The sequence below is a fragment of the Megalops cyprinoides genome, chromosome 4 (genome assembly GCF_013368585.1).
Source record: "Megalops cyprinoides isolate fMegCyp1 chromosome 4, fMegCyp1.pri, whole genome shotgun sequence".
Classification (NCBI taxonomy): Eukaryota; Metazoa; Chordata; class Actinopteri; order Elopiformes; family Megalopidae; genus Megalops; species Megalops cyprinoides.
The window spans coordinates 36,280,000-36,295,648 of NC_050586.1; the positions used below are offsets into that span (position 1 = coordinate 36,280,000).

The 15,649-nt window shown below is 42.0% G+C and overlaps 2 protein-coding genes across 2 annotated transcripts in view; one reads left to right on the forward strand and one right to left on the reverse strand.

Moving 5' to 3' along the window:
• Nucleotides 1–1,028: 1,028 nt before the first annotated feature.
• Nucleotides 1,029–7,371, reverse strand: riok2 (RIO kinase 2 (yeast)). The gene is made up of 10 exons (XM_036527263.1): nt 7,215–7,371; nt 6,918–7,056; nt 6,722–6,838; nt 5,886–6,061; nt 5,558–5,646; nt 4,375–4,566; nt 4,182–4,274; nt 3,464–3,880; nt 2,794–2,890; nt 1,029–1,316 (listed from the first exon to the last, which is right to left on the reverse strand). The coding sequence occupies exons 1-10, from the start codon at nt 7,278–7,280 to the stop codon at nt 1,155–1,157; spliced, it is 1,548 nt and encodes a 515-aa protein (XP_036383156.1). The 5' UTR covers nt 7,281–7,371; the 3' UTR covers nt 1,029–1,154.
• Nucleotides 7,372–8,145: 774 nt separating this feature from the next.
• Nucleotides 8,146–15,649, forward strand: part of LOC118776475 — a 72,533-nt gene continuing 65,029 nt past the window's right edge. Inside the window, exon 1 of the mRNA XM_036526835.1 lies at nt 8,146–8,286. Coding sequence (XP_036382728.1) covers nt 8,251–8,286 — 36 coding nt within the window. The 5' untranslated portion in view covers nt 8,146–8,250. The remainder of the gene's footprint in view (nt 8,287–15,649) is intronic.

Sequence of the window (15,649 nt, forward strand, 5' to 3'; positions counted from 1 at the left end):
GCACTACAGCGCATCGCAGTAAAAATGAAGTCAGACATTTTCCAACATGGTTAGATGGGAGTGGGTAGCAGATGGCCATCTCTCAGGGCTGGTGGGATTTGGTGTTTGTTTGTCCTGACCTGGTTATGCGAGATGGTCATTGACCAAGAATTCTGTTCAATACATACAATACCATACTGCCACTGCCCTTTGACCCCAAACACTGGTTTTGCTTTATCCTCATCCTGTTCGCTTGTTTGTCAAAGTGTTGTAATTATCAAGGGTTAAAATGTAAAGCTCACATCTGTCACAGACATCTCAACCAAAAGGACCTCTGTCAATGGCCCTGATAAAATGAATAAAGAGGAGTACAATATATTTAGTACAAATATATGTTCACTAATAGTGCTTTAAAACCAGCAGCAGAATGTAAAGACATGCAGGTAATAGCCATTTTTTTCCTGCATATTCCATTGCTAGGTTTGCCTACAAGCTAAATAAAAAGCAGTCACTCTGCAAAATCTCCCAGCTATATCGTTGCTTACACAGAAAAGTCCTATGTAACACAACAGGTCAATCAGAATAATCTCAACCAATATGTAAGTCTAGTAAGGTTATTCATCATACCATCTTGACAGTCGTGGTGGCTGTGGTATGAGAAGTTTACAGAGAAGCCTCACTATGTGGTTACCCACTGATTCTAACTGAGTAAAGACAGGACTCATAAGGTCTGAGTAAAGAGTGCTGTGAAGCTTATTATATTGATTTGACAGTAACTGATGGTGTGCCATGTAAGCTTTCAAGATAAGCAACCCTGACATCACTTCTCTTGCACTTTTCAAAACAAATATAACTGCCATCTCAGCTAGCCCTTGAAACTGAACAGGCTGGGTTTGAGGCTTGTACTTGTCAGCAGGAATGCAAAGTATTTTTTTAATAAAAGCAAAGCTATTAGTTAAGTACAGCATCTATTTCCAAAAACATTGTTCTTTTTGAGGAACTCTGCAAAGACAAACACATAGAGAATGTCTCCTTAAATTAATATGACTTTATTGTTTCCATAGATAGATGACGCAAATGCCACCAGTAAGAATTCGCCTCAAAGTGGCCTGTGAAATCTCCAGTCTCTGTGCCTGAACCAGGCCGCGGCCCCACTGTCCTGTTCTCCTGTCCCCTCAGCCCCAGAAGGAGGCCGACTCCAGGCTGCTCTTGATGTTGTTCATGTTGTCCCGCCTCTCCTTGGTCACCAGGTTGGCCTCACCCTTCTGCAGGCGCCGTCTCATGGCGGACTTCTGCTGCTTGGTGAGCTGTCGTTTCACCTTCTGTTTGATCACCTCCTGTAAGGGGACATGACCAAGTCGTCAACAGACAGCTCTGCCACGAAGTCTCAACAAACCAACCAACCACCTGCCTCAAAGATGTTAACCGGACTGACTGTTCTTGAGAACTTCCTGTAATACCACATAGGATGAGTGTTTGACCTAACAATAATCATTTAATGTGTCTAACTGGGCATCAACAAAGTTTTCTGGAAAAAGTTGCCAAAAGTATCCAAAAATGAATTCCAGGAAAACTATTAAATCTAGACATCCAACTACAAACTGATTAAATGGCAGGTAAAATAAAGTAAAGCCAAGTCCAAACAATGTTGCTGAGGTTTTTTTTTTTAAATATATCAAAGAAACACCTTCAGTGCCTTATTAATATAATAAATTAATTATACAACACTACTACACAAATATTGGTACAGAAAATCCATTTTGCTGAAAGGAGGGGTGTGATGCAATTAGGACGATGAGCTAGAGAAGTGTACTTCAGATGTCATCTCTGTGTAGACACTCTGGTTTAAAAGCTTGCAGCTGGTCTGTCAGCAATGCTTAAGTGGCTAATACAAAGGAAGTCAGAGACACACATTAGAACTACACCTCCGGAAGGGTTCATTCTGGGCCTGTTTAGCAAAGTGCAGCGGTAGAATGGTTACAGCATACACAGGCAGTAAAGAACCCTAACTGCCAGACAGTGGTTCTGTGCAATCCAACATTGAATTTACTAACAATAAACAGAGTGCAATATATTTCCAATGATTCCACCTCTGCTGTTTCACTCATACCCTGAAAACATGTTACATGACAGGATGGCTGAGATTAAGATTTTACACAGTTAACATGAGCAATGCTAGCTCATACCATTAGCCTCCTGCACTCAAGATCTCACTGGCTCCCAGTGAGGCTGCAGTCAGTGAAACCCGATACCTCCTGGGTCAGAGGACACGTGCAGCACAGCCCACAAACTGCCCATTTCCTGACCCCAGAGAGGCCCTTAAGGTGCTCCAATCACAAACTGATCCCATGATCTGCTGACCGTGTGGTCAGGCCGATTGATTTTTCCCTTTCCTCTCTGCTGCCTTAACAGCCTGATGGTCCACATTTGGCTTCAATCTAAAGTCTCCAACTGCCCAATCTTGTATTAAACATAAGATAAGAAACATAAGAAAGAAAAAAGGAAAAGAATTGGACTGATAGTGTTACTAACATACATTAGACTACAGAAGAACAACATCTACAGCACAGATTATTTAATCCACAGCACATCTTTTTGTAAATCTACAAATCACACCACATGAAAGGCAGTCCAGGGAAGCACGTATCAAGTGATTCTTTTAGCAAAGTAAGTAGGAATCGTCTTGCTCGAAAGCAATTACCGTAATGACCACAAGGATGTAGTCCCTTTTAAAATAGTTTTTAAATGGTCAGTGCTCTGATTATATGAGTCCTGCAGCCCTGGGCCTGCTGCACTGCCTCAGGCGGTACTCACCGGTGGAATAGTGGAACAGCTGGCCACGCTTGCCACGGTCGTCTCACTGGTGGTTCTCCTCCTGTGCTCATTGATGTGTTGTAGGCTCTCTTGGTTTCTGCAGACAGAGGGCATACTGTGATTTCCCAGGGGGAAAAAAAAACACTCACCTGGAGTAAGGCAGCATGCAGTAGTGGAATGTATGAAACTTACACAGCAAATGACAACATTTAAAATGATACAACGGGCCTTGACAGTCTTTGGGGGCAGGAATCCTGAAGGCTTTTATAGCTTTTCAAACAGAAACTGATCCATACCTTGAAAACCTAGAGGTCTTAATTCCAATCTGAATAATGCTTTCAGTTGAACAATTATAAGATGAGGTTGAATACTGCCCACCAAACTGCATCCTTTCAGAACTGAAACTACCCATCTGTGACATATAAATACACCGAGCTCCATATAATTCTGTACTGTGTAACTCCACACCGTTTTATTACATGGTGTACAGCTATTCTCACCTTGCTCCTGTGATTTGTATGCTCTGTTTAAGGGTACAGCCTCACAATAGTCCTGTCTGTATCACAACCAAAACATAACTGTGAAACTGGAGAAAACCTGAAGTTTAAAAAGTAAACTCTAGTCGTGTCACTGCAGCGTTATAAATGAAAAAAGTTGCTCTTGCCAATACCTGAAGGGTCTGAACTCTTTGTTGTGAGCCGAGAGGTCGACTAATTCAGGGCACTCGTTGTCTTGGTCATCGTCACGCCCCGGCGTGTCGGCTTGCTCCTCTGTGTCTGGCGCTGTTGGGGCGGCTCCGAGGCTGTCGCCTGCTTCTTTTGTGGTGTCGGGCCTGGGTGCGCCCTCACTGGACAAGGCATCCTCCCCCACCTTCAGTCCTTCCAGCTCCTCCATGGCCTGCCTGAACTCCTCCATGTCGCCCTCCGATGGGCCGGCCTGTGAGGCCGCGGCCTCGGCGTGCTCTTCCTCATCCTCGCTGTGGCCCTCCTCTTCCTCGGGGCCCTCGGGGTGCAGCAGCTGGTCATCCTCCTGCATGTCTTTGGTGTAGCCGCTCGCAGAGATCTCTACATCCAAACAGCACTCTCTCCTGTGAGCAAGACCATAAAGGAGCTTTTAGGCATCATTCATTTGCAAAGATAGTGCTTTCCAGAGCCTATTCAACAGATTTTTTGCTGAAGATCAGTAGTAAAGTGCCTTGCTGTAGGAGACAGCAGTCTATGAGACCCTGGTCTTGCAAGACCTTAGGTTCTTAAAGAATAATGAACAAAATACATTGTATCTAGTGTTCGTGATAAGCCAAGCAAAAATTCTGATCAGTTAATTAAGGTGACATATATAATACTCACTGCTACATAACATACCTCTTGGTGAGAAATCAAGAGACTTACCTGATGTCTTTAAATGTGGGATAAAGCTCACTTTCATAATTGAATCGCTTGCTGAAGAAATCTCTGATACATTTGACATCCCGATCAAAGTACCTGGGAGATTATAACAAAAAGGAATCGTTTGGCATACCAAACATTTTCAGTTGTTTCCAATTATCTTAAGTACTATTCATCAACAAATAGTGATTATCACCATTCTGCATTCAGATGTGAAGTGGAGACCATTTGGGGGAAGTCAATCATGGTGACGTGGTCATTGTCGTCCAGCATGAGGTTGAACTCGTTGAAATCTCCATGGATCAAGCCATGATTTGCCAGTTTGACAATCAGCTCCATGATCTCGCTGTATAAGGCAGCTGGATCTTCAACTTCATGAATCTGACATCTGTGAAATGGATGTTTCAATGAAAGTTTTGCTTAATCTGTAAATACACCATGGGAGGTTCACGCTGAAAAGCTTAAAAATCTACATGTCAAAATGAGTTTGCAGCTCCATTGGTCATCCAAGAAATGTTTTTTTGCAGGAGTTTAAGAAATCCCTGTTCCAATTATCCAGGGAGGTGCCCAATTGTCAGATGACCCCAGGAAAACTGGCAAAAAAGAAGAACTGCATTGCCCCCCCCCCCAGACTGCAATTTTGTAACCTGAGGGCAAGAGAGATTTGTCTCTATGCCACATGCAGCTGTTTTATGTTTTTGTGATAATCTAGGATGAGCTAGACAGGAAAAATCTGAAACTACACTGCTCTGCATCAATTGACAAAATGCCTGAACTCAGACAATGCCTATATTGTTTTCCTCAATATTCCAAAAGTATCAATAAAGTCTGTTCTCCTGCATAGCAGTTTCGTTTATGTAGTGCCTTAGAGACTCAATTCCCAAAATCATAAAATGAGACACACAAAAAAAGATTAAGGTCACATCACTAACTTCCAGTTATTCCATAAGCATGTTCACGTTGCATACTACCATAAGAGCCAAAGCCTTTTCGCATTATACTAATGACATTTAAGAACAATATTCCTTAAATCATGATCAAATGGCCGCTTTGAAGTAACTGCACATCAGACCTAACTACTGACATACAGTACTGACCTTAACTGTGTATGTGGTTCTACAATATACAGAAGATTTTGAAGCTGACCCTGACTGTGGGTGGTTCAACAGTGAAACGCTGATGGTGCACTGCAATACACAGGCAAATCATGAAATTTCATGCTTAACAGAGACATGGCTCAAGCCTGGGGCATTTATCTCCCAAATGACATTGTAACAATACCTATTTTTCAACATATTGCTTGAAGTCTAAGAAAAATAATGTTGCTAATGAGCACTACTGATTAGCAGTCAAAAAGAATGTAGGAAGTGGCAACTCACAGAGGATATCCACTGATGAGCTCCATGACGACGGCATGCCTGTTGTAATCCACTGGTTTTGGGACAGGAAATCCTCGGTCATACAAGGCCTAAGTGAAGCAGATGGGGGGGGTGGAGGGTTTAAAACTTCTCAGTAATTGCTAAGATCTAATTTCTTGCACACAAAAGACACATAGGTTAAAGAACATACAAAACACTGCAGTTTATTAAACTGAATAATGTTGTGTCAGGGAGTAAGAGCATGCTTAGCATTACACACAGAGCACCACCATGCTGTTTCAGATAATTAAGAGGTATTGCTTTTTGCCATGCCTCACAGAAATGTTACCTTCATGTATGCATATTCCTTCATCGCAGAGAGGCGTGACAGATAGAGCCAGGACATCTTGTTTCTGTGCTTGTGGTAATCTCGCTTGTTCTTGAGGTTTCGGAAAGAAGTCCTTCCGAGTCTGTGAAGTTTGAGCGCAAACTGCTCCCCTTCTGAATTTGCAACGATGTAGATGTCTAAGGGGCAGCATGAACCACAGAATCAATGAATGTACAAAAACTCCATGACTAAGGATATACTGTTTGAATGAAATGTTCTAACACTCAAACTGAATAATAGAAATAATAGAAAGGAAATTTTTAGGCACACATGCCATCTACAGAAGATTTTTTAAAATTAAATAAATAAGGATTAAGTGATTGAAGTGACCAACATACACTTTAACCATCCTGATATCAAGTTCCACACTGCTTGTTTGTTGAAAGCTCTGGCATACTGGATAATTTTAACGAACCCCCAAAAAAATCATATAAAAATTAAAATACCCTTATTAGTAATTCACTTAAGGATTGAGTATTTTTATTAACAAAATAAGAATAACTATATATAAGGGTGGAACACTAGTATAGAGGTTAAGGAGCAGGACTTGAAACCAAAAGGTTGCTGGTTTGATTCCCTGCTGGGGCACTGCAGCTGTACCCTTGGGTAAAGTACTCAACCCACAATTGACTCAGTAAAAACACTGTCACTGATGTAAGTCTCTCTGGATAAGATTGATTGTTATATGCCAATAATGTGTATATATATATATAATGTGTATATACACACACAAAAAACTTTGTCTTTGCTTTACATAATCATATCTTCAATGGATCTAGGGGGATAACAGTCCCTACCTGACTCTTTCCCCACACCCATCTGGTTCCCAACAGACGTCAGCACATCTCTGGAGCACAGTGTTTTTAAAGCCAGATAATCATAGCCCCCGTAGTTCAAACGGTATCCTTGTACAGCTAGAACAAAAAAAAGAAAATGGTCAGAAGATATGCAGCTACCTCGGAAATAAAAATAACGAAGATATCGAAATCTTACTTTTCGTGCGTTCATATACCACCAGCTTGTGTTTAACGAGTTCTCTCAGTATCTTATTGCATCCCCCGTGTTTGAGGCTTGCAATAGATGCGACGAGGCTCACTGGGACAACTTCATGATTCTTCATGCCCATTTCAACCTACACAACAAGAAACACAATGTGGGAATGTTGACTTACATTAGCTATATTTATTTGACCAGCTGTTAAAAAACGAATAAGCAGCCATGATCCGTGCCTCTGATCATGTGTTGTGCTATCTTAAACGTGACAAACATCTAAGTTATATAGCTACTTACAGCAGTGAGGACGCGGAAATCGTCTCTTGTAAGGTACCTCAGAATTACAACATTTAATTTCCCCATGATGTTGCCGAACTCCCACCGCTGAATAGAATATCTGGATGAATTCAACAGTGAAACGTGTAGCTAAAGCTACTGTACAGCCATAACACTACACGTGGGAACCGGAAAAGGCGTTTGAGTTACGTAGCTCTGTGTAAGACGCAGGCGTCGGGTCCTATTGATATGTATATGTTTTTGCCGTACTCAATAAAATTTACAACGGAAGAGAAGCAGAGTGATTAGACCATTACTTTAATACAAACCACATATATATCACTATGTTTTTAAATATGTAATTTTGTAAATGTGCTTTTGTTTCAGTAGTTTAATAAAGTTTACGTTTTGTCCTCCAGGAAGGATTGGCTGTCAAGGTGAAGCGTCAGTTGTGCAGGTGTAGAAATTAAATAACACGTTAACGTCAACTATTGGATTCATTAAAGCGTGTAGAATGAGCAGCTATAAAAACTGGATTAGACTGGAACGGGATCTTGAAACAATACGGGGCAATACGAGCAACTAACGGCTATTACTCGTTTGTAATGATATTCTCATTAATGACACCAAAGAGAACTGTTTCACGTAAAAAAAAAAAAAAAAAAAACTTTACACCAATCTGTTGAATAAAATAATCTCATATCTACGGTTGCCGCTCTTTCTTTAGCAGCTGTGTCTGCTCCTAAGCGAAGCATACAGGCAAACGTTTTCGATGCTCTACATTACATCTATTGTCCTTGTCGTAGAACCCTCCTTAACCGGAACTCTTTAAGTCAGCCCAATCTAGGTGACAACAGGAACTGTTCATCTCAACAAGGAAGAAAGATAGAGGGCGTGTTCTCCCTCAATATATAGAATCCCTGTCTGAATTCAGTACTGGGCAACCTCTGCTAACTGGCTAACTATACCATAATTTGGTGCTTGATTTGATATTTACTGTCAAGAAAACATCACTGTACTGTGCAGCCACAAACCTGTCAGCTGATTTGCTAACTAGATGTCAGCCATAAATTCTAGCACCAGTTCAGCAAAGGTAAGTAATGGATAGCTATCGCAGTGGTCAGTTCACTGTTGATAAACTACCGTTAACGCATCACGCTGCTGTCCGGATCACGCTGCATGGTAACGCGCATATAGATAGGCAGATAGCTAGATGGCTTGCTCAGTTACTAGAGGTAGCTAATAAGCTATGAAAGCATCAAATCGTTTGTCAGCTACCTACGTTAGGTAATGTTAAACTGGCTAGCTAAACTTTGCGCTTGGGATTTATAAAGCAAGCAAAGTTACAGTTACCCATTAACCTTGGCTTTTTTTTCTGTAGCTAAGTTAGCAACATGGGCTACGAATTAAGTAACCAGAAAGCTGAGTACTACAGTATGATCAAATTCATTCATTCAAAGGTTGAAGGATGTGAAACAACTGTCTGTGGTTTGATATGTAGTTATGATATTAGCACTGTTATATTGCTTGTTAACAGGTTAATTTAGTCAGCTAATTCCATATTTTAAGAATGGCTTTATTTCTCTGTGCACACCTGTGCTGTGCTATGAAATCATGCGTGGAACAATTACTGTATATACAAACATGTTGCTCGGTCACCACGTTTTGATTTTAGCACCGCCTAGTGCTCACTTCAGGCAACAAAATAACCACCTTCCGTTATCAGATACAGTAGGAGTGGTTGGTCAGCCTGGGCTGCAGTGTGCAAGAATATTCTTAAAAACCCCAGACTCGCAAGACCCACAGACTTAGCTTGCTAGCTATCCTATATTCGCAGCATAGTGTCCAGGTACCTTAGTTGCCCATGCCTCGCCATCTAGAGCCTGTATCCTGGCTCAGTGCATCTGCTAGTTTTAGGGCCTCCTGCAGTGTTTTCCAAACTTTGAATTTGCACATATGAAGTGGGGTTATTTAATAATCAGGGACAACAGAATGACCTATATTTAGCTTGACAAAAATACATCTCCTTTGGTACCTCCAAGGCTCGCCCTATCATAGGTGAAAGGGCATTTTATACTATGCTATGCATTTTTATTCCTCATCAGTTAATTACAGTTAAGACTTAGAAATGCAAGCGATTCTCCCTATATCCCTAATGCTTGCATTCAACATTTGAATGAATGAATTGCAGTTGAATTGCAATGTCATGTTCTCTTAACTTGATATGTGGTTGCACGGTGCGATAAATTCCAGACAATTGCATGTTCTCTGAATTGTAACATTACATGTTTAAAAGAGGTATTGCACTTTAAACAGTAAGTAAGTAAACAGTCAGTGGAATGAAATGAAACCTGCATACTATACAATAAAATGGAGTAGGCAGTTATTTATTATGCAGTAGTAGGGACCTGATTATGCATTGATTTTCATGAATGTACAAAGCTGGAGAAAAAAGTAAAAATACAACTGTAAGTGTTTAACTTGTAAATTTTAAGATATGTGAGTTTCTCTGGAAAAGAGCATCTAATAAGCAAATGTATGTAGTGTAGCGTACAAGGCTGTATTTCATTATCTCCCTGAAAAGCCAGACACACTGCTTTTTAGAGTCCTACTAACAAAATGTTCATTCCAATGGCAGGTAGATGGCAAAAAAAAAAAAAAAAAAGTTTTGGGCAAGACGATAAACGAGGTCTCATTCAACGAACAAAGATGCCGTTGCCAAAGAGCAAATACTCTGCATTCCATCATGGAGGTAGATTTATAAACAGGTTCAGCTCTGTGTAAATGCGGTCTGTTACAGTGTTTACACTGGGCTCCGCAGTCACAGATAGACCTCTGTTCTGGCACTGTAGTTCGGCCGTCTGGATTTATTGCGAAACCTGTTAGCTTTCATAGAGTCAGGGGGAAAAAAAAAACAGCTCATTTTTATGCATTCAGAAGTGACTGGCCAGAGGTGGCTGTTGACTCTGGTCAAATTCCTCGACTCATTTATTTTACATTCTGTGGTCAAGCAAGTGCCTGAGTCCCAAGGGATGCCCTGGCGTGCCCCGACCAGTCGCTGAGAGAAGAAATGCTACAGTCTGTCTTAAAAGTTGTGACAACGGTGCACTGCTTCAGCAAGCAGATTACACTGTTATTGCGTCTGATTCCGCTGTGTGCATTCAGGTCAAATTACCCTCTCTAGTTCAAAAAGAAAAACAATGGGAGAGTGCATTTACACATATTAATATCTGATAGTACAGTCAGTCTTAATGATAAAATGGGAAAGCCATAACTGAAGAAACGCACATAAGACTTTTCAGTATATTTTTGCAGAGATGAGATGTTCTGCCTTTTCTGCGGCCTGATATTTAGGGGTAATTTGTAAATGGAGTTATTGGCTGCCAGGCGGTGCTTTCTTTCCTTTGCTTGATGCTGGTGCATTACAAACAAACAAAAAGCAGTGTTTTCTCTGTTTGCGACATTATGTTAAAATGACACTGATTCGTTTTGTTTACGTAAATCTATGGTTACCCATTACAAATGGATTTCTGGCTTAATCTACAGTTCATTACAATCTACAAGTTCATTCTAGTTTCTTATACCATCGGTTTGAATAAATGCAGATAATTAAAAAAAAATTCAATTATTGACATAGCTAATGATGTACTCATTATACTTTACTAGTCTCCCCACAATAATATGTGGAACGTTGTATTTCATTCACATTTTGGGTGTTTCTATTGATAATTGCTGATGGGAATGATAGAGTAGGCCTATGACTATTACCATGAATTTCTGTGTTAGTTGACAACAACAGTAAGCTTCTTAATGCCTGAATAAGGGTTGACTCTGATTATGTACATAAAGCAGTGCTTCAGCTGCTGAAAGTGCAGTTGTTCCTGAGGGTTCTCGTACCATCAAGTGCTGTGCTCGGACACATGCTTTATGAAATCAAGTTACCATCGAACAAGTCACCCATGTGCAAATGCCACAGAATCAGAATTGTGCCTTAACAGATCAGAGAGCTAGCAGTTTACAATGCATGGTCTTTCCTTATTCAAAATAAAGTTAAACATTTTGGTGGAGATGCGTAAATGTCGACTAAATGGAAATACCTTGATTAGCAGTGAAGTGCAGGCCCGCTAAACCCATCAAGAGAAAAAGTATTATGCCGTCTGTGCTTCAGACATGAGGATTGCGTTGACTGAACTGCACCATAATGTGACTGTAATGCACTACGATGGAGAGGTCTCCGATTGCTGGAAAGCTTTCTTATTCTAGTTAAAACCTTAAAAGTTCCCGTGGCTGTTCTGTGGCAAAATACCATAAGCGCTCACAAATAATGCTCCTGTGGACATACAAAGCACACAACAAGCCAATGGCAAACAGTTAGATCTGTAATTGCTGAGTATGGCCAAACAAATATTTTCTGTGTTTTTTTTTCTCACAAAGCCAGCACCCTGGGGTCTCCTTTTAATTCTAGTGTCTTCTGGTCATCATAATCTGCCTTGCAATCGGAAACCAGCTATTGATGAGTGGAGCTTGTTGGTTTGTGAAATGTCAACTCTTGTTTAATAACCAAGGTCCTTGATTTACCTCCTCAGTAATGAACCATTAAAAAGAGGGATCTTCCATAAATTAAGTCTCGGCTATAAATATAGGACAGAATATTATAAAAGTGGGTATTTAAATGGCAGACTGTTTCTAGAGTAACTGGACTGGAAATCTTTGCCTTGTACATTTTGTGGTTATAAATGCAGATTAAAATATATTTTCAGGGCCTGAGCAAATATGGGATTATTATTGCTGGCCTTGTGTATTCATGCTGTAGCCTGCCAAAATCCCTAATGTGAACCATTGCAACTGACAACTTGTCTGAAAAGTCTTTTTCTACACTTAGGAGAATAGTGGTACCCAGAACTCACCAAACAGTTATACCCATAGTGCATGCTTGTAAAACAAATGGCTTTTTGTTCTCACTCCATACAGTTGTAAATAAGCCTATATTAATACTGGCTCTGGTGCCAGTTCAGTGTACCAGGAACAGTTTTACAAGAGAAATTTGGTAATAACAAAAACAACCATATTTTTAATGGGATTTTTGGCACTATCTCTTTTTATCATAACCTTCACCGCAATGTATGGCAAAGATAAAGTGTGATATTGCTTGTAAGATGTAAGAAAAGACAGCCTAACACAGCATGAAGCTGGTTGTTGACTATGATGAGCACCACTAGGTGGAGTGAAGATTATGCGATATCTCCAGTATTTGTACGATTCTGAAGAGGACATCTGAAAATATGATGGCTGTATTAGGATGAAACTTTATGGAATGATTTCCTTTGAGGCGCTCCTCTGAGACATTAAAATGCTAGAGTTGCTGTGACAGTGTGGCAGAGGTATGCCACTTTCATGTTTTTTGCATCACTATGGCTACACAGTTCGTGGTAAGTTGATTAGCTCCCTAATGTACTGACAGACAGTTTGTTGTCAGTTAATTGCTTGATTAATGGCTTTTTAGAGGGACTCGGCTAGAAAGCAATCTGTGTGTTAGGAGTCTGGGGTGGTGTCTGTTTGCTGTGCTACAGTGGTTTGCCATGAGAGAAAAATGGGGCTATGCATGCTTTCAAATCAAAAGAAGACGCTTTGCTACCTTTGGTAGTAAAATAATCATTTTCGATGGGAATGCTGAGCAAACGAGCTAAAGAGGGTAAGTGATCGTGCTGAATTGGTTTCAGTCATGGTTGGGGGGGGGTGTAACCTGTTGTGTGGAGTAGCCTGTAACATCAGTGGCCTTCAGTTAGGTGCACAAGGGTATCTTTGACTGTCCTCACAGAAGGCTCTCACACTTTACCGCACGATTGTTGTTGTTGGGGGGGGGTGGGGGGGGGGGGGTGGCTGAAGGTTCTGAAGCCAGGTGCCTGTTACGAGGACGACAATGTTTACAGTGTTTACCGAATATTTGGAGCGAGGCGAATTCCCTCCAGCCAGCAGCAGCCTGTGTGGGATCCATTAAAATGTTTGTTTTGGTGTTACGAGGTACCAAATCTGCATGTTTACGGCTGGGTGCCGTTTTCATTACAGCTGCTTAATCCTGGAAATGAAATATTAGCATGTCAAATTATAAAGCTGTCATCCCCACTCTCTGCACTACCAAAAAAAAAAACACAACCAAATGAGGTCTCTCTTTTGGCCTGATTTGATCTACCAGCAGACATCTTTTCTAGTTGTTTGAATCTGCTTGGAGCATATCGGTCCCTGTATGGGGAATGCAGACTAGTTATGCAACTGCGGCCGTGTGGAAAACACAGAGGAGTCATTCAACGAAGGGAAGACAGGAGCCTCCATCGTGCCTCAGATGCGTTTAGGATGTTATTTTATAGAGTGCTGTGCGTGTAGGAAGTGCTTGCATGTGGCACTCCGGTCCAAGAACAACCTGTCAGTCCCGTAATGATGACCTCGCCGGTGGGTGTGGGCGGCAGGCAGCGGGCGGCTGAGGCCCGTCGTTCAGCAGGCTCGGGGAAGTGGAAAGCTTGACTAATCCCGGCAATCGGCGGGGGCAAGCCCTCTCCCGGGGAGCTCTGAGGAACCAGACAGAGCCCGAAGAGGGATTCGCGGCAGGGCTCTCAAAACGGAGGCCGCGTGATGTGTTCGGTGACATATATCACACTCTTAGCGTGGCAACCAGAGGTTTACGATGTGTGAACTAGTCACTGGTTGTGTGTCTTTGTCAAGAATGATTTATGGTGGTCCTATTGTATTTTGTTCTTCGGGATCAGCAGGTAGTTAAAGTTAGTAACACATGCCACCACAGGGTGTCACTGCAGCTCCATGCCTTGAAAACAGATAGAATGATATCATGTGACTACTAAACTGACAAGAATGGTGTAGAAGTGGATATGCTATTGAAAGGGTCTGTTGCGTAGATTGCGGTGTCATTATGTACTGTAAATGAATTTCAGAAGCGTTCACGTATGACTGTTGTCTCTCCTTATCACAGCTGCTTGCAACTGGCTTGATTTCTTCTGCTAGAAATGCTTCAGACCAGCCTGAGATGACTCTTGCTCGAAAGCACATGACCGGACGTAAGGATTGCTGCTGTCCACTTACAGAGAACAGAGCACCCAATTGTGCTCCTGCTGACCATAGTCAGGCCTGGCAGTGCTGTGGCCTGTGTGTGAATCATGCCTCGGCGACATGATTCAGTAACTATCCCCCTTCCCACACTCTGTGCAGGGGCCTCCCCAGCAGACTCAGACCAGAGCTTCGACTTTCAAGCTTTTCATCCGAGTCTCTGTTGGCGGGTCTAACAATTATCAGCTGTTTTTGGAAGGCACCTGGGTTGATTTTGGGGTTTCAGAGACCTTCGACCACCTCATCAGCAAGCCCACTTTAACAGATGCACCCACCCACTTTGTTGGAGGATGAGATCAGCAGGTTTTCAGCGTGTATAAGTGTTGCGTGTTTGGAGGAGAAGGTGATGACCGGGCCCTGGAGGAACAGCGGTCAACTGATCTTGTGCAAATGAATGGCTTTTTGCTTTTCAGGAGTAGTTAGGGTAACTCTGCCAGGTTAGAGGCGCCCCATAAAATGTGATGTTGCTCTGTGGCTTCTGAACAGCACGGAATCCAAGAGCAGTCATGACAGAACCTGGGGCTTTCTTCTGCTCTGGTGCGTTTGGTAGGGCAGCATGCAGTGAATGAGCTTTCTGTTTGTTGTGGTAGCCTTTGTGTCACACAGCATTGTGTAACCTACACTGAAACAAAGCTTTCTGTGTATGCATTCCCTTTTACATCACCACCATATTTATTTTTGACAGTCAAGAACCGAGCTGCTCTTTGGTTTGATGACATTATGCCATTTGTTTGCGAACAATGTTTTTACGATTCAAAAGTGCACTTGAAAGCTAAATATTTGCAGCTTGGTGCACGAGGATGTTTGGCTCGTTACGGTCCTTAACAAAAAGAGTTTTGAAAGGAAAAAGCAGAAAGCAGTAGCACACAGGGAAAAGCCTATCTTTTTATCTACTGCATTTCAAACATTTTATGTATTTGGCTTTGTTTTAAGCATTCCCCATCCATCCGGTGTTTTTCTACAGAGCAACTCAACTGAAACTGTTTTGAATATGAGCAATCCCCTTGGCTTAGCCATCCAAACTCTTGCACTCGGTTTGTTTTTGAACCGGGTCCCACCAGACACCTTCAGCTGTTATTTAGATAGCTACCCTCAGCCCGCGCTCTCCTCAGCTTTGAGCTTCCGAGGCCTCCACTGCCCCGTCTCTTGCTTTCAGTGGGTCTCCGCTCCGGGCAAAGTGGGGCCGAAAGGAGATGAACCGACCAATCTCATCGAGCTTCATCAGCTGGAAACAAAAGGACCAACCCCACTCTGCAGAGGAGAGAGAGAGAGAGAGGGGGGAAAAAAATCAGCCCCTCCGCGCCAAGGCTAGGGTTCACTCTCCGGTCACCTGAATCTGT